Here is a 25696-nt window from a genome sequence, read left to right on the forward strand (position 1 = left end):
GTGCATCCCAGGTGAGCCCTGAATGTCATAGGTGAGACTTGAGCTCTTGTTTTGTTCCTGCTTAGAGGGTCTAGGGCTTTGGGGAGGGTCTCCAGCCCCTTCCCCAGCCTGTGGGTGATGACAGGTGTAGGGCTGCCTTTGAAGGCCTCCAGAGGCAGAGGGTGCAGCAGTGGGAACGTGCTGGGCAGCATCGTTTCTGTGCAGATTCACTCAGGCTGCCCAAAATCTCAAGTGACCCTGGGCTGAGGGGACAGATGCAGCAGCTCCCTGCCCACCCAGGCTCCTGCACACAGCAGGAGCTCCTGTGACTTCCTGTGCCTTTCTGAGACCTGTTGTGGGATGTTGCCTTCCAAAATGTGTAGGGAATTAGCATTCGGAGGGGAACACACCTACTTGTGTCCTTGCTTTTTGTGGAGGCCACCCAGCCCATTGCTGTGGTCCAAAGCAGGATGGCATTTACACTGGCTGTATTCTGGCTCATCAGGACTGACCTGTCTACAAAACTCCCCAATGGAGCAGGGAGGGATTATCCAGACCTCCAACTTCCCAGGACAATCACTGGCTTTTCCCCTCCTCTGCAATTGTGTGAAAGAGATTCAGAGGAGAAAAAAATTGGATTTTGAATAGATAAGGCTGGAAACAGGATTTTCTGCAAGTTTACATGCTAGAACATGAAATTAATTTACTTGACACTGTGGTGTCTCAGGAGTCAGTATCAATTTTTATAGCTTACATGAAAATAAATCTCTCTCCTTACAGCACAATGAGTTTACTGTATGTACATTTGCTGCTGTTTATATACACACCAATATTTAAGTACAGTAACATAGTGGGAATGGACAAACAGGATCTTTCCAGCTCTACAGAGGGCTGAGGGAAGGGGTATGTTTGGCAGTCCGTCATGAAAGCAGAATGTGGCTTCGCACCAGTCACTGGCGGTGCCTATACAGGTAAGGGCTGAGTCTGTGCTGCAGTGACAAAGCCCTGTGGGTTTGGGACACCCCAGGGAACACAGATGGGGTCAGTGAGCAGGGATGAGAAAAACCTGCCACCCTTACACTGTGTTCGCAGGATGGAGTGATGCTCCACAAAAACACAAACCAGCCAGTGCCTCCGATGACATGGGCAGGCAGAAATCCCATTCTGCCTGCTGAGCTGGCTTGGCTCCCCTCCTTCTCCTCTTCCTCCTCCTCCTCACCTCGGCCAAAGCCACCGCAGTTGCCTCCCAAGGGCAGGTGCCTCCTGCCTGGCTTAGGGCCTACAGTTCCGCTCGGACAACAAAATTAGACTTCTCCAGGCACCCGAGGCTGAAAATACATTACATGGGGGATTTGGCTCCCCCCGGTCTCTCACTGCTGCCTCTGGAGCCCCTCAGTTGATCTCTCCCTCCGTGAATTCCTCCTTTATGGACTGTTTGCGGGATTTGCAGTCTGGGAGGTCGAACCCAAAGTCCGCCCAGTCGTCGGCCGTGCCGCGGTTGGGGATGGTGATGGTGTGGCGCACACGGAAGTGCACGGCCTCCATCACCCTCTGCCGCTGCAGCTCCCCTGAGCTGCCGATGGAGATGGTGGAGGCATTGCTGCTGGAGCGGATGAGCTGCTGGGCCCCATAGTCATGGCTCTGCTTGAGCTCCTGCAGACCCCGCCAGATGATCATCCTGTACTGCTCTGGGATCTTCAGTGCTCCAAGATCCTGGAAGAACAACAGTGCTGAGGCACAGCTGGCAGAGATTCGGCTGTACTGGTGGGAGTGAGCCCCAGACCCCTGGGTATGCTTTGGGGGGCACGTGGGCTCTATGCCTGAGCACCCCAGGTCACGACACCAAAGCCATGGGTGCATCATCCCCCAGATGATTCCTCATTTTTAACCCAGTTACTCAACCACAGCTTTGCAGGTTGGAGGTTTATTGTTCTGGGAGGGGTTCAAATCAAACTGATGTGGAAATGGGAGGAAGGAAGGGAGGGGAGTAATCCCCTCAGACACAAGTTGAGAGCAGCATGTGAAGCATCCTTGTGCCTCTTCCTCTGGGCTTCTGCTCTAGTCCTTGCCCAGGAGGCTGGAGAAGCACCTGCCCTGTGCACCAGGGAGGATGACAGCGGCTGTCACAGCACTATGGGCCATGCTTACATGGTGAGGTGGGTGACCTCAGACTGGGCCCTGTGTCAGGACAGGCACTGGCACAGTGGGGACCTACCAGGGATCCACATTAATGCCAACACAGAGACTCAGGGGAGCGTTAACTAGAGCAGACAGTGAGTATGCAATTAGTAGCTACAAACGCCGATTTGGACACACAGCTCAGCACCCTGACACAAGTTTTGGCCATTCCAAACATTTCCTTGGATAGCTGACAGATGGTCATGGAGTTAGTTCAGCAAATGGTCCAAAATCAGGCTCAGGTTACACAACTGGCCCCAGCTGCCAGAGACAAATCATCATCTGTCCCAGAGGTCATTGTAGCTGCCAGGCAGAGAATGCTGCTACACTTGCCTGGAGCAAAATGGGGTCGGGCAGGAGCTCTGTCTCAGCCAAAACACCAACTCCAGGATCTACAGGGCTTGCCATGGCTTAAAGAGTTTAGAATTATTATTTGTCTTCCTTTTTCTGATTCCCTTGATAGGCTGGAGAAGCCCCAGCTCTGGTGCCACCCCTGTAGCGGCACCACTGTGTGGCAGCAGCAGAGGCTGATGCTCTGGAGCACACACAGGTAGTTCCAGCATCTCCTTCATGTTTTTCCTGCCAACTTTTGCCTGATCTTGGCTATTTACTTCCTGGCTTCCCTTGTTAAAAATGCTCTGGGCTCAACTCCCTTATTTCATCCTCTTTGTCTTAAAGATTAACGGGGGAAGAGGTGAGATCAGATTAAACCTCCTTGAGCTGCAGTGGGGTGTCCCTGCCAGCTCTGTGGGATTTGGGGTGTTCTGCTGAGCACCTCAACTGAGTTTTCTGTGTTAGGTGGAAAACCTCCCTGAGCTCTGGCCTGGAGATCTTCAATCTCTATTGTTTCTGACAGTCTGGAGCAACCAGCTAAGACTTGTGGTTTTTCTGAAGGCCTGAGCTATTGCTACCTCCACAGGACCAGTGAGGGTGCAGGAATGGGAATGACAATACTGGGAGCACACGTTCTCTGTGAGGCATTGGGGCACAGGTTTCCCTTCCTTTAAAACAGTTTTGGTTTTTCTTTTCAGACCAACAGCTGCTGGAAACAAGTGGTAAGAACAGATCTTCCCAAAGCATTTACCTCTATGGATAGGTTCTGCAGGTGGTAAATATTCTGTAACCCTTGTGAGGTGAAATAGTCGATGCAGTTTGGACACCCCAATCCTGTTAAAAAACTGCAGAAAAAGTTTGGAAAATAAAGTGGCATTAACTTCTCATGAACAACAGCTGTGCTGAAAACCATCACCATGGGACAGACTGTGTCAGGCCATGGAGGTGGTGGAGGGACATGGACAGCTCCACATGTGGGACCTCCACTGCCACTAAGGTCAAAGTGAAGTGTGGAATTATGTTCATTCCTAAAACTACATATGTTTTTCTCCTGATTGTCAGAAGTTTTGGCTCAGGAACTTACTCAGGATTATGTGAGGGAGCTCAAACTACTTGGGAGAGGGTCAGGACATGCCCCAGGCTGAGCAGCACAATTGGGCTCTGCCCTGTGTAGATGCTGGTGCAGAAACATCCATGGTCTTTCTAAAGACCAAAACATTAAAAAGATGCAGAGCTGTTAATGCATTTCTGATGGAAATAACCTATGTGGACCCATTTCTAGGCTGGAAGGAAGGGGAAGGGGGAAGCTCACAAAGCTACGTGCTGTTGGACATGTAGGACAAGACCCTAATTTGGATGCATTTAATTTTTGACTAATCAGGGATGGATTCCCATGGAGGTGTATGAGGGCAGGAGGGGTTTCTGACTAGTCGGTAGCTGGGCTTTGGTTGCTGAGCTGAGAGGAACAGACTGTGTGATTTGGAGCAGTGATTCCTCAGTTGGGGCCAGTGGCCAGTTGACCAGTTGCCAGGCAGATGGGAAGGTTAGAGCAAGTGACACAGCAAAGAACAGCAGAGGACAAAACAGACAGGGCACCGGGCACCTTCCCTACCTGACGAGGCTGGGGTCGGGGTTGTAGGGCGGCGGGGGGGTGCAGTGTGACCCGGACACCATGGACTGGGATGAGTGGGCCCCGTTCATTTCCCCATTGGGCTGCATGGGATGGCTGTTCAGCATTCCAGGTCCTGGGCAGTGGCAACAAATGGACCCATTAGACACTCCTCAGCGATGACAACCCCCCTGCCTGGGCAGGGAGAGCTCCTGCACTGGGATCGGTGAGGGGAGCACGCACCCATGGGGCCCAGGCTGGGCGTGGAGCCAGGGCCATGCTGTGCTGGCTGCCCCACCAGCTGGTTCACAGAGGGTAGCTTGTTGATTCCTCCGCTGTGAACTTTGTTCATGGGTGAAAGGACTGGTCCATAGGAGGATGGTGTCTGCAGCTGGCTCCTGTTCAGGGAGAGCACATGCTGATCAGCCTGGGACAGGTGGGATGGAGCTGCCCTGCTGCAGCCTGGAGCTCTGCTCCAGCCCATTAAACCTCCCTGCTGTGGCTCCCTTCCCCTCCTCAGGGGCTGTGGGTGTCTTGGGGATGCAGATGCCTGGGGGGTGGTGGGAGTCTTGGGGGCTGCAGCAGGACTTACTGCCTCTGCAGGAGCTGCTGCTGCTGCTGCCGGTAGGAATCGACCAGCTGCTGTGGGACCAGCTCCACCAGCTCCAGGCTCTCTTTTATCTTCATCAGGATCTCAAAGTTCTCTCGGCCCCGAACCTGGAGGAGGGAACAAGCCCAGGATTTTGCTATATCCCTGTCCAACCTGGCCAATTCCTTCTGGTCCCTTTTTTCCACCCAGACACACAAAGTGCACTGTCACTATGGCCAGAAACTGCTTGGGATTTGGGAATCCCTTGGACAAATGCATCCATGGATGCTTTTGCTCATATTCTCTGGGCCTGTCCTCAGCTCTGCTGCCCTATGGGAACCTGTGCATCCCTGACCTGCCTGACAACCCCTCCCCAAGGTGTGCTGGCAGAGGGGACAGTAGCACCACCATCCTGAGCTCTCACCCCGTGCAGCTCACCCACACTTACAGGCACGTAGTACATCTCCTCCTCCCCGTGCCTCCGTTTCTTAATGCTGGTCGCCAGCGCTGGGATGCTCTGGGGACTCTGCTTGAATGCTGGGAAGGAGAGGGGAAGAGCATTGGCGGGGTCCCGGGAGGCAGGATATGTCAAGCAAAACCTGGCTGAAGACATGCAGGATGCTAAGACCATTCTCCGGGGATTTGATATTGGAGTGTCCCTTTGTTATTTACAATAATGAATAAATATTTCTGGCTGTGAGAGCCCTGCACAGGCAGCTTTGGGCAGGGAGAGGGGAGGGGTCTGACTTGTAAGACTTTAAATTTAATGGACAAAGGTCAAAGCATTGTGCCTGGGTGTGGGTTTGGAACCCAAACTTGAGCACTGTAGGGATTTTGAGTGCCCTGAGCCCTGCCCCTGCTGTCAGGCGACTCACTGCGCTTGTTGGCATTGCTGTTCTTCGCCGCGCTCTCGTTCAGGGCTTGCTGCTCTCGGAAATGGTCCTCGTCAGCTTTCCGGTCCCTGCCAGGACAGGCACAGATCCGGCCCTCGAAGGATCTCCTCCCCAGGACCTGGCCACTGGGAGAACAGAGGAATCACTGACCCATTTCCTCCTGGGAAGTTAATTGTGGCTCAGTCCAGCTCAGAAACCAGACCAGCAGTGTTCTCCCATCCTTCCATGGGAAGGGATCCTCAGGGAGGAATAGAGCCCCTCAGAAGCAGGCTCCTGGGAAAGAGAAGCTCCTGGGGAAGAGGAAGGCTCCAGCTGCAGGGGAGAAGCCAATGCTGGGCTATGTCCCTGGTCTCTCTGTGCCAGCCCTTTTCTGAGTTGTCAGAGGAGACATTCCCATGCCATGAGCTGGAACTGTCAAGTCCCCTTTCCTGGGGGTACTCGCTGAAGGGGAGAGTTCCTTCCCAAGGGCCCCCAGCCCTCCCACAGTTGGAGGGACACCAAACCCTGCTCCCACAGTCACTCACTCTCTCGTCTCCAGTGTGATGATGATGAGGATGGGCCTCCTGTTCATCCCTCCCACGCAGCTGCTGTTGCACATGAAGTTGTACAGGATGGTGGTGAACTCGGTCCCCACCTGCCCGGGAGGGGAGAGCAGGTGCTGACTGGGGAGTGATGGGCAGAGGCAGGCAGGGACACTGGGAAGTGAACAACTCAGGGGGAAGCAGGCTTGTCTCCCCCAGGGAGAAGAGGGGCACAGGGTACAGGGCTGGCACCTTGGCAGGGGAACACCAGGGAAGGGTGGTGTGGGTCGCAGCTGGATGAGTGGACTCTACAAGGACTGTGGAGACCCACAGGGCAGGACATGAGGGGATCTCCTTTTGTACCTTTCATCCCAGGGCCAGGATGCTCTGGGATGCTTTACAGGACTGGGAGATGCAGATGCTGAATGCAGCTGCCACCGATGCCAGGGGCGGGGGGGGGGGGGGGGGGGAGCAGGAGGTGTGGCCTTAGGTGTGCCAGGGCAAGGGGGACACTCCATCCCTGTGTCTTCTGCCAAGCACCCCTGTCCTCAGTGGGTTCACCCACAGCATCAGCACAAGCCTGGCCGAAGGCAGAGGCTGCTCCTGCCCCCTTTCCTGCAGCTGGGTACCTGCGGGGGCTCGTAGGGCACCATCACGCTCTGCCGGCCTGTCACCGGGTCATCCACATACTGGGAGAGGTTGTTGCCTTCCACCCGGATGAGGTGGCTGGCAGGGGCTGACTGGCCTGCAAGGCAAACCTCTGGTTAGAGACATGGCTGCCCAGGATGCTCATCCCGTGCGCACAAGGGCTGTGGCACAGGGGGGATGTGACGCTCCCCCTGGACCACGGGGATGGTGGCACTCACCGTCATTGAAGTCACGGCCAAGTTCATGGTTGGGGCAGCGCTTCACCACCTCGGTGACGTGCTCTGCCTTCTTGTAAACAGGCATGGCCCGGATGATGGTGCCCGGCGGTGGTGGGCTGGACACCTTGATCTGGATAGGGCATGTCTTGGCAATCTGACAGTAGAGCTTCTTCAACAGAGGGGAGTACTGGGAAAGAGGAGAAATCCATCAGGTGAACATCACTGATGGGACAGCAGATGCTCCCCTGCCCACCTTTGGCTTCCTCCACTCTGGTGTAAATGCAGGACTCCCTCCTCTTCCCTTTCCCTTGGAAATAATGAAATCTGACCAATTTCACCCACACAGTGTGGTATCCACTTTCCACATAAACAGGATACAGCTACCTCCTGGGAAGGAGGTTCCCAGCTGGCCAAGTGCTCCAGCAAAGCTGGGGCACCTGCTGTGCTGTGAGAGAGAGGATCTTACTGAAAATCAGCAAAACTTGCTTGTGCATTACTCAGACCATTTTGGAAACATTCCCCTGAGTGTTCTCAAAAATGGCTCATGGCTGAGTGGAGAACTGGGAGCATCAAAGGCTAGGAGCACCACAGCCTGAGGAAATGGTGCTTAATGTCATTAATAGTGTCATGGCTAATTACAGAGGACCTCGGAGTTTAATTCTGACACAGACAGATTTGTCCTGACCCCAAACTCGATCCTTTGCAGCAGGATGGGAATGTGGTGGTGACATGAGGGGGACATGACCACTGCCCAGGCTGGCCATGCGATGAGGATGTTCTGCAGCAGCTGGAGGCAGCACCTGCAATCACCCCTGAATTGAAATGATTTGTGGCCACCAAATTCCTCCGTGTGAGTGCACAGAGGGGTTTGCTCAATGGCAGACTCCTCTCACAAGGACCTTGGATGGGGACAGCTACTGGGTCTGCAGCTTGCACCACTCCAGAGCAGGACTGGGGAAGTAGAACCTGTCCTTCACCTTCAAGGAACCACCCCAGCTCCCAAATGTGGGGATATGCAATTCCCTTCCACCTCAGCCATGCCATGCTGTTTTCCATCTCGCAAGGAATGTGTTTGCTATACACGAGCCCACCCCTGCACCCGTCCCTGCATGGCAGGGCATGTTCCTGCTCAAGGTATTTTATCTCATCCCCACAACACAGCGCCCAGTGCCAAAAAAATACCACCGTGCAGAGCATTTACGGGGATGTTAAAGCTTGTCCTGAGCCATCCAAATACAGGTGTGCCGAGGGGAGTGAGGCTCCAGCTCTGCTCTGCAATCCTGGTGTGTGGGGATTCCTGAGCTGAGGCTGCCCAAAACTGGGGGCTCAGTAGCTTCTGAAATGGATCTGGGATTCCAGGGCTGACATGGATGGCTCAGTCGCCACTTTTCCTGGCCATGAGCATGGTCCGGTGCAGCTGTGGATCAGGCAGGAAAGATCTGTCTCCCTGTCTTTCTGCCCTGGCTTCAGGATGGATCCACTTGTGACTGAGCAAGATGCTCCTACTACCTTGGGGACTGAGACAGGGGCAAAGGACATACACTGTTTTCAGGTTTGTCTCATTTAGGTCGTCTCCAGGGGATTCCTGGGCAGACATAAAGGGCAGAGGTTCTGCCAAGGCAAACACCAGCAGCTCCTGCAGTGTGGGTATGTATTGGGTCTGGCCAGCAGCAGAGTACCAGCACCTGAAGACACAACAGTGAGATGTCCTAAGATCAGAGCCTGCTCAGTGCTGGGGAGAGCAGGACAATGATGCTGTGGTCACTAGAGGGTGTGACCAGGAGGCGTAATGTGAGCTTGAACTTGGCAGCAAGAGTCAGCCCTCATTTCTGGAGGTACATGGATTCGCCCAGCAAAAGGAGACCTTGGAAATGCCAGTTTCTACTGAAATCCCCAGATTCTGCACTGGTACTGGAAGATGTTGACTACATGGCCAGGTTAGCTCCCAGGTGTGATCCTGCATCCCCGGCAGGGATCAGGCCCAGGATGGAACTGCAGGCTCCACTTAGAATGCAGGAACTCCCCTCTGCCTTGCCAGAGAAGGAGCTCCCACATGGCTGTGGCCCATGGAACCTGCTTGCCCCCTATGATGGGGTTTAATACCCTTGGTTTGAGGAGCTACCATGGCAAAATAAGGGTTATTTGGAGGGGGCTCTTCCTTGCCAGGTGTTAAAATACTGACAACTCCTGTCAAATGATCCTTTCATGTAGACATTCCCGGGCAGCCCTCAACATGCCTGGGAACTATAACTGCTCTGGAAGAGCAGAGGTGCATTATGGCAAGTTCTTTGGTAACAAATTCTCTCATTATACCATGTTATGACATGGATAAATCTCTGTTAAATAGCAGAGTGATTCCCCGCGGGGGGAAGACGGCCGCTCCGTGCAGGCATGTCTCCACTGATAACCTTATCGTGTCCCAACAGCTCCAGGATCACCTTCAAAGATCCCTCCACAGTAACAAACTATTCTTTTAAGGAACTTGGTGCTGATAATTCTGGGCAAGAAAAGTCTGGGCTGTGCCTTGGGTGGCTGCACTCCCAACTTCTCACAGTGTGGAGCCTTCCTGTGCCATGTCTCCAGCCACTGCTGGGGCTGAGCACTCCTGATCCCATAGACCCAACCTGGTCACAGCCACCAGGAGAGCAAACAATGTCTTTTTGGGATCCCAGGAGGCTCTACATCCCCAGCAGTGCTTCCAGACAGGAAGAGTCCTTGGCAATGCACTGTTTCCGTAGAGGACAGCAAAATCTGCAGTGAGCAGGGTTCCACTGAGCAGGCACCTCTCCTCCTTGTTATCTGTACTTGTTAATTATATGCCTCACACCCATCTCAGTGCTGGGCTGGGCTGCCTCACCTGAGCCCCTGGTACTTCCCTGCACAGCCACAAGGAGCACAGGCACCACATGGTCCTCAAGTGCCAGATGACACAGTGGCAGAGCAGAAACTGAAGATCAAAACACCAAGATTTAATCACGGACCAGTGCAGCCTCCTCACTGCTCTTTGTTTGCCATGGCTACATTACTGCCATCTGTACTGGGAGAAACTCAGGCTGTTCACCCACATCCTCCCCATTTTGCAGTGTTTGAACAAACTGACCTCTCAAGACCAGCCACATGTGGCAGCTGGGTCACAGCCAAAGCTCAGGCTGTTCACTCTGCTGCCAACTCACTATCAGGCACAGACATGGGCACAGGAACAACATCTTGGGACACCTGAACACCTTCCTGGTATGTCCAGACCTCAGGTCCAGGATTCTTTTCACACCCATAGAGGAGCCTGAGTTCTGTCCTGGGCACCTCCTGCCAGTGTTTTCAGTCCCTGCTCTGCCCTGATGGTGCTGGTGTCTGTCTCCACACCTATGTTGGTACTAAGGTCATCTCTGTTCCTGGAAAACGTCAGTCTATTATTGTGTGTTTGAGGAGCACAACAGGTTTCTGTGGCTTGTGGCTGCTGGGTTGCTCTAACCAGCCCAGAGCAGCAGCAGTGTTGACAGGTTCTCTGAAGCCTATGAAAACACACAGAACCTGTATTCCTCTGGGCTTTCTTGCAGCTTCCACTGTGGCCCTCAGCTGCTGGGCTGACACCACAATGCCAGCTCCATCTCCATCCCTTCCCTGCTACTGCCCTCTGTCCTGCAAAGCACTAGGAATAACTGGAAAAGCCAAATTATTTTAAATCTAGCAGTATATCAAGCACTGAATTGTTTCCCTTTGTATGACAAAAGGTCTTTGCATGTGTTTGAAACCTGGGTGATTCTTTGGTGAGATGAGACCTCACTGCACCAGTGCCAGATGTAACAGGACATAAACCCAGCTGAAAGACACAGCCCTGTGGTGTCTTTGGCCACTGGGAGGTTTTACCATGGTTATCTCGGTGCCACTGCCCCAAGGAAATGCTCTGCACACCACAAGATCCTGATGAGTGAATGCCTGACAAAGCCTTGTGTATGCAGCATTGACATGGAGTCTCAGCATCTGCTGCTCCCCACCCTGATCAAGGACCACAACCTGCTCCGGAGGCCACTGCAGTGCTCAGCCTTGGGGCTGTCTCCCCATGCAGGAAGTGAGCAGGGAGAGGTGTTTTTCCCCATGGATGATGACAGCCTTGCACAAAAAATAACCTGAATCCTGTGTCTGGAAAGACCTTCTGGCAAAGTCCATCTCGCCTGTCCCTGCACAGGCAGCAGAACCGCTAGGAGGATGTGTCCCAACAGATTCGGAGCTGATAAAATCTTATTTATCTTCAACTGTTGACACCGAAGTGTCTAGACTTGCCTGTTGGGGAGGCAGCCAAGGCCTCCTTTCCCTCTTGAAGGAAATGATTTGCTCAACAATTACTTTTTCCACAAATCCTCCCCCCTCCTCCCTACCAGCCTCCTCCTCTCCTACATTCCAGTCTCCTCATTAGCTCTACTCAAGACGTGTCCGGGGCTGCAGTCAATGGATCCCAATAAAGCCACTGGCCTGGCAAGGGAGGGAGAAGAAAAGTGCTGCCTCCGGCTGCTAATTTCCTTGTGCTCCCTAGCAAGCAGCTGTGGAGCTGCATCCTGGGACAGGTTCGGACAGATCGCAGCCGAGAGGTGATAATAACGTGTCTGTCATCTTCCCCAGACATGTAGCATCTTGCAAACCGCAAATACCGTTAACCGGCTCGGACGAATCTGTTACAACAGATCCTGGAAGATGTGCCGACTGCAAAGCTAATTTTTTTCTGTCTAATTTTTTTAATAACCATTTTTTAATCACAGGCCTGTAAACTCCTCACTGAGCTCGAAATTCCTCCCCAAAGCTACTTTGTTGCTCATTGACTATGAGCTGGGTTTGAATATGTCCAGCACATCAACGATGCTTGAGAGGATAGTGTCCAATGTGGCATGAGGTACCTGTCCAGAACACAGGTGTGCTGGGAAGTGTGGACACTGCCCTGGGGATGGCTGTAAGAGGTGTCTTGGTACCTGTGTTCCTGTGTTTCCAATTCCTACACCACAGCAGTGATGGATCAGGGTGATGGCTGTAAGGGATGCTCCAACACCTGCCTCCCTATGCCTGTGGTCCCTACACCGTGATGCACTGGGGTGACACCAAGCTACCACCAACTATGCTCAGGACACAGAGTCTCAGTGCAGCCAGCAGAGTCTCCTGCTCACCCCAGCCATCATTGGCTGCCAGGGACCCCCATCATCCTCTGGTCCTCCAGACCCACAGACCGCTGAGGTCTCAGGGCTGCCCCTCAGCAGAGCAGCACAGGAAGGCTGTGTGTGCTCCAGCCTTCATTCTTCTACCTTGCTTACATGCCATTACTGCTAATTAAAATCCCTTGGTTCATCCCCAAAGGAGTCCTCTCCTTGCCTTCCCCAGTGTGCACATCCTTAAAATAACTACTGGCAGGGATTGGGCTGCTTTTAGTCACTGCTGAGCCAGTGATGGCATTCTGGAGAGTTTAATCTCTTCTAGTAGGTCTGACTCCCTCTGTGCATTGGATACTCAGATCCCTGACAAAGCCGATCAGGAGCTACCTCTTATCCAAAAAGGAAGCCACAAATCCATCAAGGAGGTTGTTTCATGCTGTGCTATCAAGTCTCGATGCTTCTGGGAGGGGAAGGAAGAGAAGGCTGAGTTGGGCTTTGGAATTGCTGCTGGGAACAAAATGGAAAAACCAGAGCAGCAAGACATGGGCTCAGGGGGAAACCACTGGCTCTGAAGCATCCCAGGAGGGCTGTGCCATGGGGAAGGGAGCTGTTCCTCCTGCTCTCCCACAATCTCTTACTGGAGTGGGCACAGGCAGAGTGGGTCTGCCAAGGGCACATCAGCATCTTTACCCTCCTCCCTGATGCACCAGAGGTCAGGGCTCACAACTCTCTCCCACCTCTCCTGCTGTAGAGTGTTTCCTCCTCGATGGAGCAGCGTTGCCAGTAAGCCATTCCCTTGACCTGTGCATACCAGACACCTTTGAGATAGTGGAGCTGATAGCGGGATCGTGTTGGAACATCACACACCAAATTCCTTTGCCTTTTTTCTTAATTCCATTGTGTCTGGAGCTCCTGGAGCTTCATCCACGCCCTGCAAAAGCTGGTGGAAAGCCTCCAGCAGGCTGACTTCAGTGGGCTCTGAGCAGGCTGGTGCTGAGGTTGCTTTCCTACTTCAAGCATGCCAAAATATCCACACTCATCTGCCCAGCTACTTGGATAAAACCAGAGATGTTTGTGGCTCAAAGGCAGAGTGCCCTAAGCTCTGCACAACCCCTGATCATCTCCAGGCCATGCCTGTTGGACAGGAACCTCCCTGGGATATGATGAAATGCCAGAGAGGATTTGAAGAGAGGGCTTGTAGTCTACAGATGCTCCTGAAGTTTTCCCTCATCTTTACAACCATCTCTACCCAAGAAGCTTCAGGCAGTGACCAGCAAGGCAGAATTTGCCTCCTGCCACACAAATTATTCCCATCCTCCTCATTCTGTTAGGATCAGGCAAAGCATTTCAGGTCTCCAGTGCCCGTGCTCCAGCTGCAAGGTCTAATGAGTAACTGGTACCAGTTCCACATGGCCATCTCTCACTGGCTGAGCACTAGGATGTGGTTTGCTGTGGGTGACTGCTCGCCAGTCATCCATGGGAGCAGGAGCAGCTCCTCTTAGCTGTGAATGTCTCCCGCCTTTCCCTCATGGGCTGTTTGCTCCTTGAAGCAGCAGCAAGTCCCTGGATGTGGTTTGGACCTCCCTGTGCCTGTGTCAGAGACCCCCTTGCCTGCACAGTTTGGAGGTTTGTCCATCTCCACCTGACTCCAGAGGTTCCATGTGGGCCTGGGCAGCTGCCCATACCATGGGCTCGAGCCCCCACATCCCTTTGCAGTCCACCCATGGGAGGCCAAAGACCCTATTAACACTTCTGCAGCTCTGTCACATGTGACAGTGTCTGGTGGGGAGGGAGCCCTACTCTGCCACCAACCTGACTTGAGAAAAATCCTAATTATCCATCAGTTACCAGCTGGCCAGTGTGGTGAGGGGCTGTGGTGAGGAAAGCACCACAATCAGCTGCAGCAACAGCATGTCCAGGCAGCTCTGGGCACCCGGAGCCCTGATGGCTCCCAGCAGGCAGGCAGGATGCCGGCATGCCCCATCTTGCTGCACTGCAGCTCCTGGTCCTCCTCCCAGCCCTGCTGGAGCAGCCTGCCACAGCAGGGCTTCCAACCTACAGGCAAAACCTTATTTTCAGCATCTGGCCATTGCTCTCTGTGATAAGAAGGCCATTAAAAATGAAAAGGGAGGTGGCAGCAGCCTGGAGGGCTTCTCACAGAATGGAACAGAGTGGCTGCTTTGGTGGTGCTCAGAGCTCAGTCCAGGGGTTGGGACATCTACTGTCACCCACCACTGCCCAGTGTCCCTCTGCAAGGACAGAGCTCGGTAATGTGAGCCCCAAGCCCCTGTCTTAAGGCTTCACCCCTTCTCCATTCACCAGTTTCCTACAATTAGAAAATCAGCATTTTGAGGCAAGAGAGAGCAGCTGATGATGCTCTCAGACCATTCCCCACACTGCTGCCCCAAGCTCCTTCCTTCTCCTGCATTGACCCAAGGGTGCCTACTAAAGCACAGCTTATCTCTCAAGAGATATGCAGACTCCTCATTTGAATCATTCAGGAGCTGGAGAATTGACCACATTCCTTGGTAAATTGTTTCTATGTTTAATTATCATCACTGCTAAAAAAATTCCACCTTGTTTCTAGTCTGAATTTGCCTGGCCTCAGCTTCCAAGTGCTGGATCTTATTATGTCTTTTTCTGTTAGATTAAGGCGCTATCTGCTATCAGGAAACATCTCCTAGGCACACCATGATCGAGCCACCCTTGCTCTCTTCTGGGAGACCTCCCTTGCAGAACACTCCTGTGGTACTGCTTTACAAGCCATCTGCTCTAAATTGTTCATCTTCACATCTCCCTCCCAAACCCTTTCTGTTTTGTCAACAGAGGGTTTGAAGTGTGGACAGGAATATTATGTGTGCAAACAGTGGGCCCGGAGACACCTTGCTCCCCTGCTCAGGTGACACTGACGTGCCCAGCTCTGCAGAGCAAACCATCTCAGAACAGCCAGCTCGTCATCAAACACTCTGGCCAGAACCCCCAAGATGGTTTGGAGCCTCCTCTCCTAAGCACGTGAGAATGGACAACACCACATCTTCCAGAGGGATTGAACCAGGAGGCCACTGAGCTGCACATTTCCATCACCAAAGCTCATGACTGTATCAAAAAAAAACCCCAAATCATTTGACAAGATGATTTGCATGAACTATTTGCATTGGCATTGCCTGTACACCATCTGTCCATTCCTCCATAGCTGGATCCTCCCCGATCTGAACCCACATTGCAAGAGACCTTCACCAGAGACTTCTTCCAGCACAAGGGACTCCTCACTCCTCTGAAATGCTGCCTGGCACGTTGGCTGCACTGAGCTTGTGGTCAATGCTTGGTGTAAAATAGTCAACCATCCTGTCATTAATTATTTGGCGCAGTGAACCTCAGCATATCCAAAAGCCACAAGACTTCCCCAGATATGGGTGAAACAGGCTGGATCATTTCCTCTGAAGTGCTGACCCAAACCATGGGTGTCCTGCAGTGCGCCAGGACTGCCACTGCCCTTTGTGTGACCGTGCTGTCAGACTTCTCTGTCTGTTCCCAGCCCTACTGACTGAACATTTACCTTCCCTTCCTGAGTGTCTCCATTGCCCAGTGCCTTTTCCTCGTCTTGCTTGTACACTTCTACAAATGTGTTCACAGCTCCCATGGAGGGTCACGCACCTGTGTGTTGAGTGACTGGCAATATAGAACATACCTATTTTGCTAAGCTCCTTTCCCCATTTTACCAGGACAGCCTCAGGTGTGGCAGTGGCACTGCAGAGCTCATGGCAAATGGGAAGAAGGCAGAAGCCTCATCTTCCAGCACTAAACATGTCTGTGACAGCCCCATCTGAGAGGACGCAGAGTGACATGAGCTGTCACCGCAGCAGGACTGTTCCTCAAGTGGCACCTTGAGCTGGACCCTTTGCATCCACACAGGCAATCCTGCAGGAATCACTATTTCAAATGAAGCATCCCCTGTGCTTTCCAGGGAGCCAGATACTGTCAACCCACTGCTGTTTTCTGTGAGGCTCAGCTCCAGTGCAGTGAACTGTGGGCTGGTGAGTTCTGACCCTGCAGCCAGCCTGCTTTGGGGGGGGGTTGTGTGGGGTGTGGGGTGTGTGTGTTACAGCCACTCCAGTCTTGTGGCTCAGGGGACAACACACCTTCGACTGCCTTGCCAAGTGTTAAAGCCAGTTCATGCATTCAAATCCTCCACTTTGGACCCTTTCCAAGAACCCCCTTGCAGCCGTGGCTCCCAGTCCTGACTGGTGGAATCATCCTGTGCAGATGCTCTCAGTCACCCCTGGAATGAGCTTGTTCTCCAGGCAACTCCTGTGTCCAGCTGCTCCCCCAGGACTGGAAAGGCTCTTGCAGAATTGCATGGCACTGCTTTGCCTTAATTTTTCATAAAGACTTGAGAAAAACAACCATCCCATCCTGATGAGCCAAGCTCCCAGTGGGACACCAACCACAGGAGCACAGTCAGCATGGGGTGATGCCAAGTCAGTCTGAGCTCACTCTAGTTAGAACTGTGGAAAGACCTCAGGGGAACAGGATGGCTTTCAGGAGGGGAGCCTTGCCCATACTGTGTCTCTTCCATCCTAAAGCCATGCCTTGGCACTCCTAGCTGGGAACAATGGCAAATGAGCATTGGAGAGTTTCTGGCCCCAGTGTCCCTGCATGCTGGGACAAGACACCCTGCAGTGTCTTGTTTCGGTTTCCATCTGGATGCTTTAGTAGTACGGGAATTCCTCCCTTCCCTGTGCAGGTCCTCTGCAGCTTTGTGATTAATGCGAGATATCCCCCATCAGGGACAGGATTGGGCTGGAGTCACATCATCCTGACCCGAGGATCTCCACTTTATTCAGTTCCTAATGAAATGCATCCCTGAGCAACATCCCGCAATGAAAGACAGTAGAAAGAGAGGAGACTTAACCAACCCTACAAGACCCAGTAGTGTTTAAGCGCGGGGCTGTCCCAAGTCCCTGATCTGTGTGACTCAGCTGTGAAGCTCCAGCCACTGGCCGCAGGGAAGCTACTGGACTGCTCCAGCCAGGAATTCAGCTCAGTTCAAACACCCGATTGCTGCCGGCTCGCTGCTGCTTTCCTACTCCGCCCACCCGCTGGATTTAGCAGGACACAGCCCCAGCGCTGCGGCCGCTGCGGAAACCTGTCCCCCTCTGCATCCTGCCTAGGACATACCGGGAGCATCCCACCGTGCAGCAGCACCCGCTGGCCGCTGCCCAGGGTCTTTCTGCACGGCAGCATCCAAGGATGCTTTCTGTGTCCGGTGGGAAGGGCTGTCTTGGCAGTTAAACATATCATCTTCCAAAACCAAAGGTCATCATCACACCTGTGGCTGACACATCGCTCCTGGGCTGCTCTGCCCGTTCCATGTCAATGTCAAACTGCAGCCCCGGAGAAAACAACGGTGTTCCTAGGGATGCCAGTCATCCCATGCCAGCCTTTCTGCTCTATCAGTGTTTCCCGGAGGAGAAAACATGCCGGGCTCAAGCTTGCTGGTGAGTGGCTCTGCCGGGCGCTCCGAAGGCACCCGCTGAAGGAACCCCTCCAGCACTGCCCCGTAAGTGCCGTTTTTCTCAAACACAGGGACAGCGCTGCGCTGAGCCAGGACGAGAATTTACGACCTTTTCAATGAAAAGCAAAGCAGCCTCTGTACACTCTGCCCGGTCGCTGGCTTCCTGCTCAGTAGAGCTCTCCTATGCCGGGTGGCAGGAGCGCGGTTGGAGCAGTCATGGACCAAATCTGCATCCCGGGTCCCGGGAGACAAGCATACAGCACGATGCAATCCTGATTAAAACCTTACTGTGGTTAAAATCCTATTCTGCTGTTTCCCGTGACTTCTAGAGGTTAAGTTACTCCTCTGATACGAGATGGAAAAGGATTATAAATGACAAGCAGGAATTTACGGCAAAGATGGGAATGGAGCCGGGAGATGCGAGCAAAGGTCCGTCTCACCCACGGCCTCATCTCTGACAGTGCTCGCTAGCAAATATGTTGGGAAGCACCAGGAGAACAAGGCAGGTACTTCCCTAGGGAATTCCTTTTCAGAAAATTTACCTGTAGTTTAGGGAATTGCAGTGAGAGAAGTGACATTGGAGCTGCTGTGTTTCACAGCTCTTTGGGAGAAACCTCCTGAAAAGCAAGCATGGGTGTTGCCTGCATGTTTGCTTCCCAGGGCCACCCATGCAGGTGAAGTCCCCATCAGTGGTGACCATGTCCAATAGCTGCCCTGTGCAAGCATCCCCACCATGAAGGCATTGGTGACTGGTGGTTAGAACGCCGTGGGTGGTGGTGAGCCTCTCCCTAGAGAAGGTAGAAGACATGCAACTTACTGTCCAGGTGGCTGACTTGGCGGTGCTGGATTGCTGGAAGGTCACCTCGAAGTGGTGGGGGCCGGGGTAGTCAGTGTTGGAGGGGATGACAGGAGCCGGGGACATGGCGTCAAAGGTAGAGCTGGGTTGCGAGTAGGGAGAATGCGTTGGGACATTGGAGGTGTGCTCGGAGCTGTAGGGGCTGGTGGAGGCTGCTCTGCTGCCGATGCTCTGATCCATGCTGTTGTTCAGCAAATTGAACTGGGACTGGAGGAAGGGAAAAGGGGAGGAGGGAAAAAAGAAAACACCAGCCAGTTTAGAGACAGGGAAACCTCAGCCACCCTTCTCCAGGGCTGGGGTGTCCTGTTACAGCTTCCTTAAAGGGCCAGCATGCGGGAGGGGAGCTAAAGAAGCTGGTCTGGGTGGCCTGGGTTTTCCAGCAGGTCACCATTTGTGTGAGGGATAAACTCCATGTGCTTAAATCACCCCCTCAATCTGCTCCATCATCACAGAAGGCAGTGACAATCCCAGATTTGTAGTACACCTTCCTAGGGAAAGCCACTGTTCTGATAGCAGGGAGAGGGCAGGGATGTTCCTGACTTCGCTCAGGTGCGGGAGATGTCCCACTGTGGGCAGGGAATGACAGCCCTGTCCTGCACACAGGGCTCTGCTCCACAGTGGCCCTTCCAGCAGCCAAAGTGTGACAGCTCAGTGAAGCAGCCGTGGCAAGGTGACCAGCAGTCCCCAGTAATGGTATTGCTCCATTGCGACAGCAATACTGGGCATTTGCTGGTCGTGGACAAACATCCACGCACCACCCTGGGAGCGCTTCCCTGAGGCAGTCAGCCCTGAGCTGTGGGTTGTAGCTTGTTTCCCAGTGGGATGATTGCTCTCAGTGCCTGATGCAGGTCTAATTTGGGGGAAACCTCAAACCTCCAAAGCGCATGGTTGCGATGCAGCGCCCTGCAGGAAGGGCACAGGGCAAACGGACTGATTTAAGCATGTCCTGGCTTTTATTCCAGACCCACTAGACCAAATCTTGACTTTTTACAATTTTTTCCTTATTCCTATTCTGTAATATTCAATTACTGTCAGATACTTCTAGTAAGAGCTGGCAGTTCCTTTACCCACAGGCACAGCCTAAGCACAGTGACATTCCCAAGAGCTGCATGGCTAAAGTGGCCTTAATATTTCATCAGAAATTCAGACCCAAACATAACTGTTTCTCAAAGCAAGTGGGATTTTTTTTATCCCAGAAACCTGAGTTGCTCAGGGCTTGCTCTCACTCTGGCAGCCTCAGAGAGAGGTGCTGTGGTGGCCGCCCAGACTGTGCTGGTGACCACATGCAGCGGACTGCACATCACTTGTGTTGCCCCACCTCCTGCACTGGATCAGGGACAGGGTCCCCCTCGACTGCCCCCATGCCCCAGTGGGAATGTCCCTGTTCCCAGCACCTGCTGGAACAGCTCTGAGAGGCCAAGTGCTCTGTAAGCAGCCGTGGGCACAGCCAGCAGGCTCAGCCTTCCCCAAAGAGCTGCAAGGCTCACAGCTCAGGAATCAAGAGACATGTTTTAACTTGGGATCCCAACCTCACCCAACTGTCTACAATGTGGAATGGTTTAAAGGCAATCATCCTTCTCCAGGGAAGTTCTCCTGTTGTCTGCATCTCTCACAAGGTCGTTGGAGCCTGTGACTAACTGGAGGAATGCTGAACAAGATCTGGCTTGTTTTTACACATCCAGCCATTTTCTCCCTAAAATATGTGCCTAAACCCCTCTATTCCTCCTCGCTGCTCTATAAATAGCCCAGCCAAAGACAAGCCAAGCTTTCCATAATCCCAAACTTCACCTAGAGAAAAACTTATGAGAAACTTTGGCAAAATAGGCATGTAGAAAGCCCTTGCCCTTGCCATCCGGCTGGGAACTACTGAGCAGCAGCTGCTGTGTGGACTGTGAGCAGGGCAGCACCAGCATGGTGGCACAGGTAAAGCTCAGGCATCAACCAACAGAATCATAGCAAGGGAGAAGGGATTGCTGCTGGACAGGGCTGATACACAGACCAGATAATCCAGAAATATCAGATCTGAGCTGTTTTTCTCTCGTGCTTAGAGCCAGGACTTTGTGTGGCTGAAGCCTGTGGCCGTAAATGGACAGGTGAGTGGAGAGATCCACTGAGCAGAGCATCCTGACCTCTGCATGGCAGAGAGCTTCTCCTGGGAAAAATGGTGAGATATGAGACCCAAGGTATCACTTCTGTCAGCCAGGCTGTCTGCCTCAAGCTGGGCTCCCCTGTGAGCACAAAGCAAGAGGCAGCTTCCCAAGCACCAGGACTTTGGGAATCCACTAGCAGAGAGACCCAGAGTCAAGTGCAGGGGGAAAATTACCAAGTTGTTCAAAATTGAAAAAATTATGGAAACATTCTCTTAAAAGACAAATCAAAGGCAGGAGTGTTTGTGTGTGTGTGTGTGTAAATATGTTTGTACACAAACATGTTTGTACCCGCCGCCCTCCAAAACACACACAGATAATTATTCACACAACTGCAGCAATGACCTCCCAAGGAACAGCCCCAATAATTGCAGGACACACAGCTTAGTAACAACACACAAAATGTAAAAAAGAGGAATTAAGTAATTTCCTTCTACCTCCAACTGCCTCTGTGCATTTGCAGGACTGTTCCGAATGTCAGAGACAGCCACAAACCCCTAGGGAAACAACCTCAGCACTTGAGGACAGGGCTGAACGCATATCACCTACAGCGCAGGTACCTTTCACCTGCTTCCAGGGATTTCCACCAGGGAAGGGAAGCCTTCCTGGGGCCATGCTTTGTTCTGTGGGCTTGGCTGAGGAGATCCCCAGTGGACAACAAACCAGTGCTGGTGATGTACAGCATTGCAGAGCGTTCCTTGGCTGGATGCTCTGGCTAACACCCCTCCTGACTGTGCACACAGGTGAGGAGCCTGCACCCAAGGTTTAAATCACACCTTGGGCTTTGCCAGGACCAGATCAGGCAAAGCAAGAGGAACAGCGACTGAGCTGCCAATGCTGCAGCATACTGCACTGACATGGCTTGTGGCTCTTGAGCAGGGCTGAAGCAGCCCCAGCTCATTCTTGCAGCCACAGAATGGGGACAGGCTCACAGTGGGACAACCCATGGAACATCATGGGCTGCAGCACTAAGGCTGGGCAGGCAGAGCTGGAGCAGCTGCCCCAGCAGTGGAGATGATTCCAGTAAAACCAGCAAAGCAAACCCCATCCATAACAAGCAGCACCTACCGTGGTGTAATGCTGCATCGGGTCGCTGATGTACAGCATTTTAGTTGTCTTGGGGTTCACGGAGCACGGGGAACCGTCCTGCCACGGGAGTCATGGGGTCGGGGTGGCGATGAGGTGGCCGGGGTGGGATGGCGGGTGGAAGGGAGTGCAGAAGCAGGGCTGGGGTGGGCAGCGCCAGGGATGCTGCGCTGGCCACCTGTGTGCCGCCGTCTGTTGGTTTTTTTGCTTTTTTCATCTCCCTTAGTTCTGTCAACTCTGCTGCATCCAACAACAAAACGGGGCCCACCCCTTCTGTCCCTCATGACTATTCGTTAAAGCACAGGGCAGGCCCCAGCTTGCCCAGTGATGGACTGGGCGATACCAACCATTTCCACTGCAGGGAGAGCGAGGGTCCAGCTCCACCATCAAACCTGACCAGATCCCACTCCCAAAGGCTTCTTTCTTCCATCTGCATGAGGCTGGAAACCTGCTTAACTGGCACCTGTCACCAGCACACTGAGGTGGCCATGGTTGCACTGACCACATGATACAGTGACTTTGTGAGAGCTCCATGTCTCAGTGATGTGCAGTTATCCCTGCCTAGATGGATAGATACGGACAGGTGTGGATGGATGGATGGATGGATGGATGGATGGATGGATGGATGGATGGATGGATGGTTATCTAGAGGGATAGACAGGGATAGATGGCTCCCTAGGGCACTGGGGACCTGCCCCAAGTCACCGAGCATCAGCACTAGCACTGAGCCCCATGAGGAGCAGGAATCAGCCCAAACTGATGGTCCCTCCACTGCTGTTCCCCCCCCTTGCCTCTCTCTCAGTCCAGGCATCCTGTTACTTGCACATTTACTGTCATTCACTCCGGGCTGCACCAACCCCGCCAGGCTCGGTTTCTGTTCCAGCAGGAGTGAGGGGAAAGGTGAGGGCTTGCCCAGCGAGGGGCAGAGCCCCAATTATCAGCCCTCTGCCCGGCTCCTGCCCGCTGTGACAGAGGCGGGGAAGGGAGGGAAAGTGAGCAGAAAGCGAGGGAAAAGGGGCTGGGGGAGGGGAGGCAAGCTGTCGGGGTGGGAAACGGCAGCTTTCTGCATGGAAACAGCGGCTTTCTGCAGGGAGATGCTGCCAACAGCCAGAGCTGCTTCAGGGATGCTCCTGGGAGGCCAACCTGCTCGGGGCACTGAACATGCACAAGTGACCTGGATGTCTCGCACACCCGTGATGCTTTTCCAAGACTTTGCCTTAGACAGAGGCAAAGGCTTCTTGTAAGACAGGCACCAGCACAGAAATGGGGCTGTGGTGGGAGCAGAGCTGGGCACTGGGAGCACGATGTGCCCCTCCAGCAGCTCTGCCTCCTCAGCATTTACAAACAGCTTTTACTCCACACCATTTGTGCCAGAGCCAACGACACCCTGTTCCTGCTGTGGTACTCAAGCTCTGCTGCCCTCACAGCATCAAGTCCCTACTGCTGCATGCAGAGACATTATGTACCAGTGAGTAGCCATGGTTTTACTGATCCCTGTGCCATTGGTTACAGGGGATCAGACTCTGCACCAGTGCTAGCAATGCCACACCTGCAGTAGTTATGCTCCCCACCACCTCCCCTAGAGTCTCCAACCTACCCTTGTGGAGAAACCGGGTCTTATGTCTGGTGCAGGTGCCTCCATGACACCTGAACACACTCACCATCACTGAGTCACTCATGCCTCTCATCTGGAAGACGTCCATTGTGACCTCTGTACGGTTGGAGACCTCATTGCTGCCAGTGTGGGTGGCTGGAGAAAGGTCGAAGTAGGTGCTGTCTGGCTCCCTGAGGAGAAGGTGAAGGCACAGTCATCTTCCCAGCTCTCCAACACTGCCTGTGGCATGACCACCACCCAGAAACTCACAATCCCTTTGAACCTTGTGCCCTTCCTAACTTCTCCCTCCATCCTCCGCTTTTATTTCCATATGGCAGAGCAGGGTTTGCTCAGGCAAACTGTCACCTGGCAGGTAAAGCAAGCAGAGACTTGGGAAGCTGTGCATCTACCCAGGTGCTCTGGCATATCTGTCACCTTGGGATGTCTTTATGTGAGAGGACAACTAGGGAGAAAGAGGATGGAATGAAGCAGTCCTTCTCCCTTGCTTGATTGGAGCCTGAGGCTCAAAGACCAGAAGCCTTGCAAACATCTTGATGGAAGATGTTTAAATTTGGAATTAAGGGTCCCTGTTTAAAGAAACCTCTCCTCTGGCCCTGACACCATTCAGCATTTCCATGAGCACTACAGCAAAAAATAGGAGCCATCCATGGGACAGTGCCATGTAGGTTTGTGTGCTGGTTTCAAATGAGACTTTGGCAAATGAAATGGGCTGTGCAGAGAGGCTGCAACTGGTGAGCAAAATTCTCAGCGTGGCAAAGGCATCTGTGGAGAGCAGAGGACACAAAAGGAGTTTGTCTGCTCCTGCCTCCAAACACCCCTCACAGGATGTTATCACTCCCTACTTACAGTGTGCTCCAGAGGTGCTCGAATGTGTTGCCTTCATCAGCTGGAGATGACTGGGACATCTTCGCAGTGGGGGAGTCCAACAGAGGATAAATCACTCTAGGGGCAAAGAGGAGCAGCAGGGTTAGCACGTGCCATTCTGTGCTGTGCTGTGCCGTGCCAAGCTGTCTCATGCCAGAAAAGCAGCCAGCCAAGGACAGGAGTTTCCTGCTCATTCCTGGCAGTCTGGCAGAGGCCAGAGCCTCACAGGGCCCATCATGGAGGAACAGTGCTGGACACCCCCAGGAGCTGCAGGCCGGGAGGGTGTGTGGGGAGTGACCCGAGCTCGGCTGGAAGGCACATCCGGGGAACTGAGGGAAAGCATGTTCTTCAGCCAAAGCCTTCTGAATGCTACCGCACAGTTATAACCGGAGTCCCCTTCAGTCGGTGCTTCCCCCTCATCCCTGGATGATGTTTCCTGGCCTCTCTCAGGCATAGGAGGAAGCACACAGCACATCTCGGCTCTCCCTGTGCTCCCAGAGCCTCTCTGACCCAGCAGCCTGAGCGGAAGATCTCCCGGAGCCATCTTGAGCCCCACGCTGCCTTCCTTGGCGGGCAGCCCTGCCATGCGACCGTCTCCTCCCTTACCCACACTCTGGAAGCAGCTTCCCTGCCCTGACTCACATCAATGTCAGGCATATCTAGCTGCTCCTTTTACCCACGCTGGTTTTAGCATCTTGTTTCAACTTGACATCTCATAGTGAAAACCCAAAACTTCCTGCTTTTGGGGTGCAAGCTACTGAGTCAAGGGCAGTCCCGCTGACTGAGGGATGCTCAGGGTCACCCTAGTCCCTCTGCTCAGCTGGGGACTGGGTGCCTGTGGGAAAGGGAGTTAAAATGAAAGCCAGGTAGCTTTCCCCATCAGCAGATCCTGTGAGCTGCTTTCTACCAGACACAGCATCCACGGCTACCCTTCCCTGAGGGTTTCCCAAAGCACAGGAGGGTCCATGCCCTGCGAGTCCCATGGCAGGATAGCTAACAGGCAGAGTCTTGCATCCTCCCGCCCCTCCTCGTCCCACGTGTGACACACAGAGAAATGAAAGTACCTACATGACAGCTTCGAGAGAAGGAAAAACCTAGAAGAGATGCAGGTGACTGCTGCTGGCCTTACCCTTCTTCCATGCTGCTTTCCCTGGCCCAGGGCAGCTTCAGGAAGGAGCCAGGCCTTTCCTTCCAGCAGAGAAAGCACCTCTGCACCGCCCCGGCTGTGTGGTCATCACGGGTGACACCAGCTCTAACCACGTGGCTGCTCTCGTTTTCAAAAGGAAAGAAATCTGACTATTTTAAGGGCGTTTTGGAAGTTCCCTTTCTCTTTCAAAACATAACCTGCGCGTGCAAAACCAGGCCAGCTTCTTCTCATCATATCTGAGCTCTAAACTCCAGAGTACAAAGGGAAGCTGGGGCAGTCAGTGTTGTTAAGGCACTTCCCTGCTGCCACAATCCTGATTCTTCCTGGCAAAACACCTCCGTAAGACTGACATTGTGGGAAACCACT

The 25696-nt window shown here is 53.3% G+C and overlaps 1 protein-coding gene across 2 annotated transcripts; it reads right to left on the minus strand.

Annotated features, from left to right (window-relative positions):
• Positions 1-698: 698 nt before the first annotated feature.
• On the minus strand, positions 699-25409 carry TP73 (tumor protein p73). 2 transcript variants are annotated; one of them, XM_071575892.1, is made up of 14 exons: positions 25313-25409; positions 24166-24261; positions 23366-23489; positions 18433-18678; positions 6969-7155; positions 6732-6847; positions 6106-6215; positions 5564-5706; positions 5137-5225; positions 4692-4816; positions 4343-4497; positions 4103-4235; positions 3242-3335; positions 699-1692 (listed from the first exon to the last, which is right to left on the minus strand). In XM_071575892.1, exons 1-14 carry the CDS (start codon positions 25321-25323, stop codon positions 1372-1374), a joined length of 1950 nt encoding a protein of 649 aa, XP_071431993.1. In that variant the 5' UTR covers positions 25324-25409; the 3' UTR covers positions 699-1371. The 2 variants fall into 2 exon arrangements, with proteins under 2 accessions (XP_071431993.1, XP_071431992.1); XM_071575891.1 differs by lacking the exon at positions 3242-3335 and having other exon boundaries at positions 1578-1692; positions 25313-25385.
• Between the last annotated feature and the right edge of the window lie 287 nt (positions 25410-25696).

The sequence above is a fragment of the Pithys albifrons genome, chromosome 22 (assembly GCF_047495875.1).
Source record: "Pithys albifrons albifrons isolate INPA30051 chromosome 22, PitAlb_v1, whole genome shotgun sequence".
Taxonomy (NCBI): domain Eukaryota; kingdom Metazoa; phylum Chordata; class Aves; order Passeriformes; family Thamnophilidae; genus Pithys; species Pithys albifrons.

Bases quoted from the DNA above. Each gene is read 5' to 3' on its own strand.
- TP73 (XM_071575892.1), bottom strand. The intron at 7,156-18,432 runs GTAAGTTGCATG...CCTCTTTCCCAG, and splicing joins CCAAGTCAGCCACCTGGACA to TACTCCCCTCTGTTGAAGAA. The intron at 3,336-4,102 runs GTAGGGAAGGTG...CTTTTTCTGCAG, and splicing joins CCCGACCCCAGCCTCGTCAG to TTTTTTAACAGGATTGGGGT.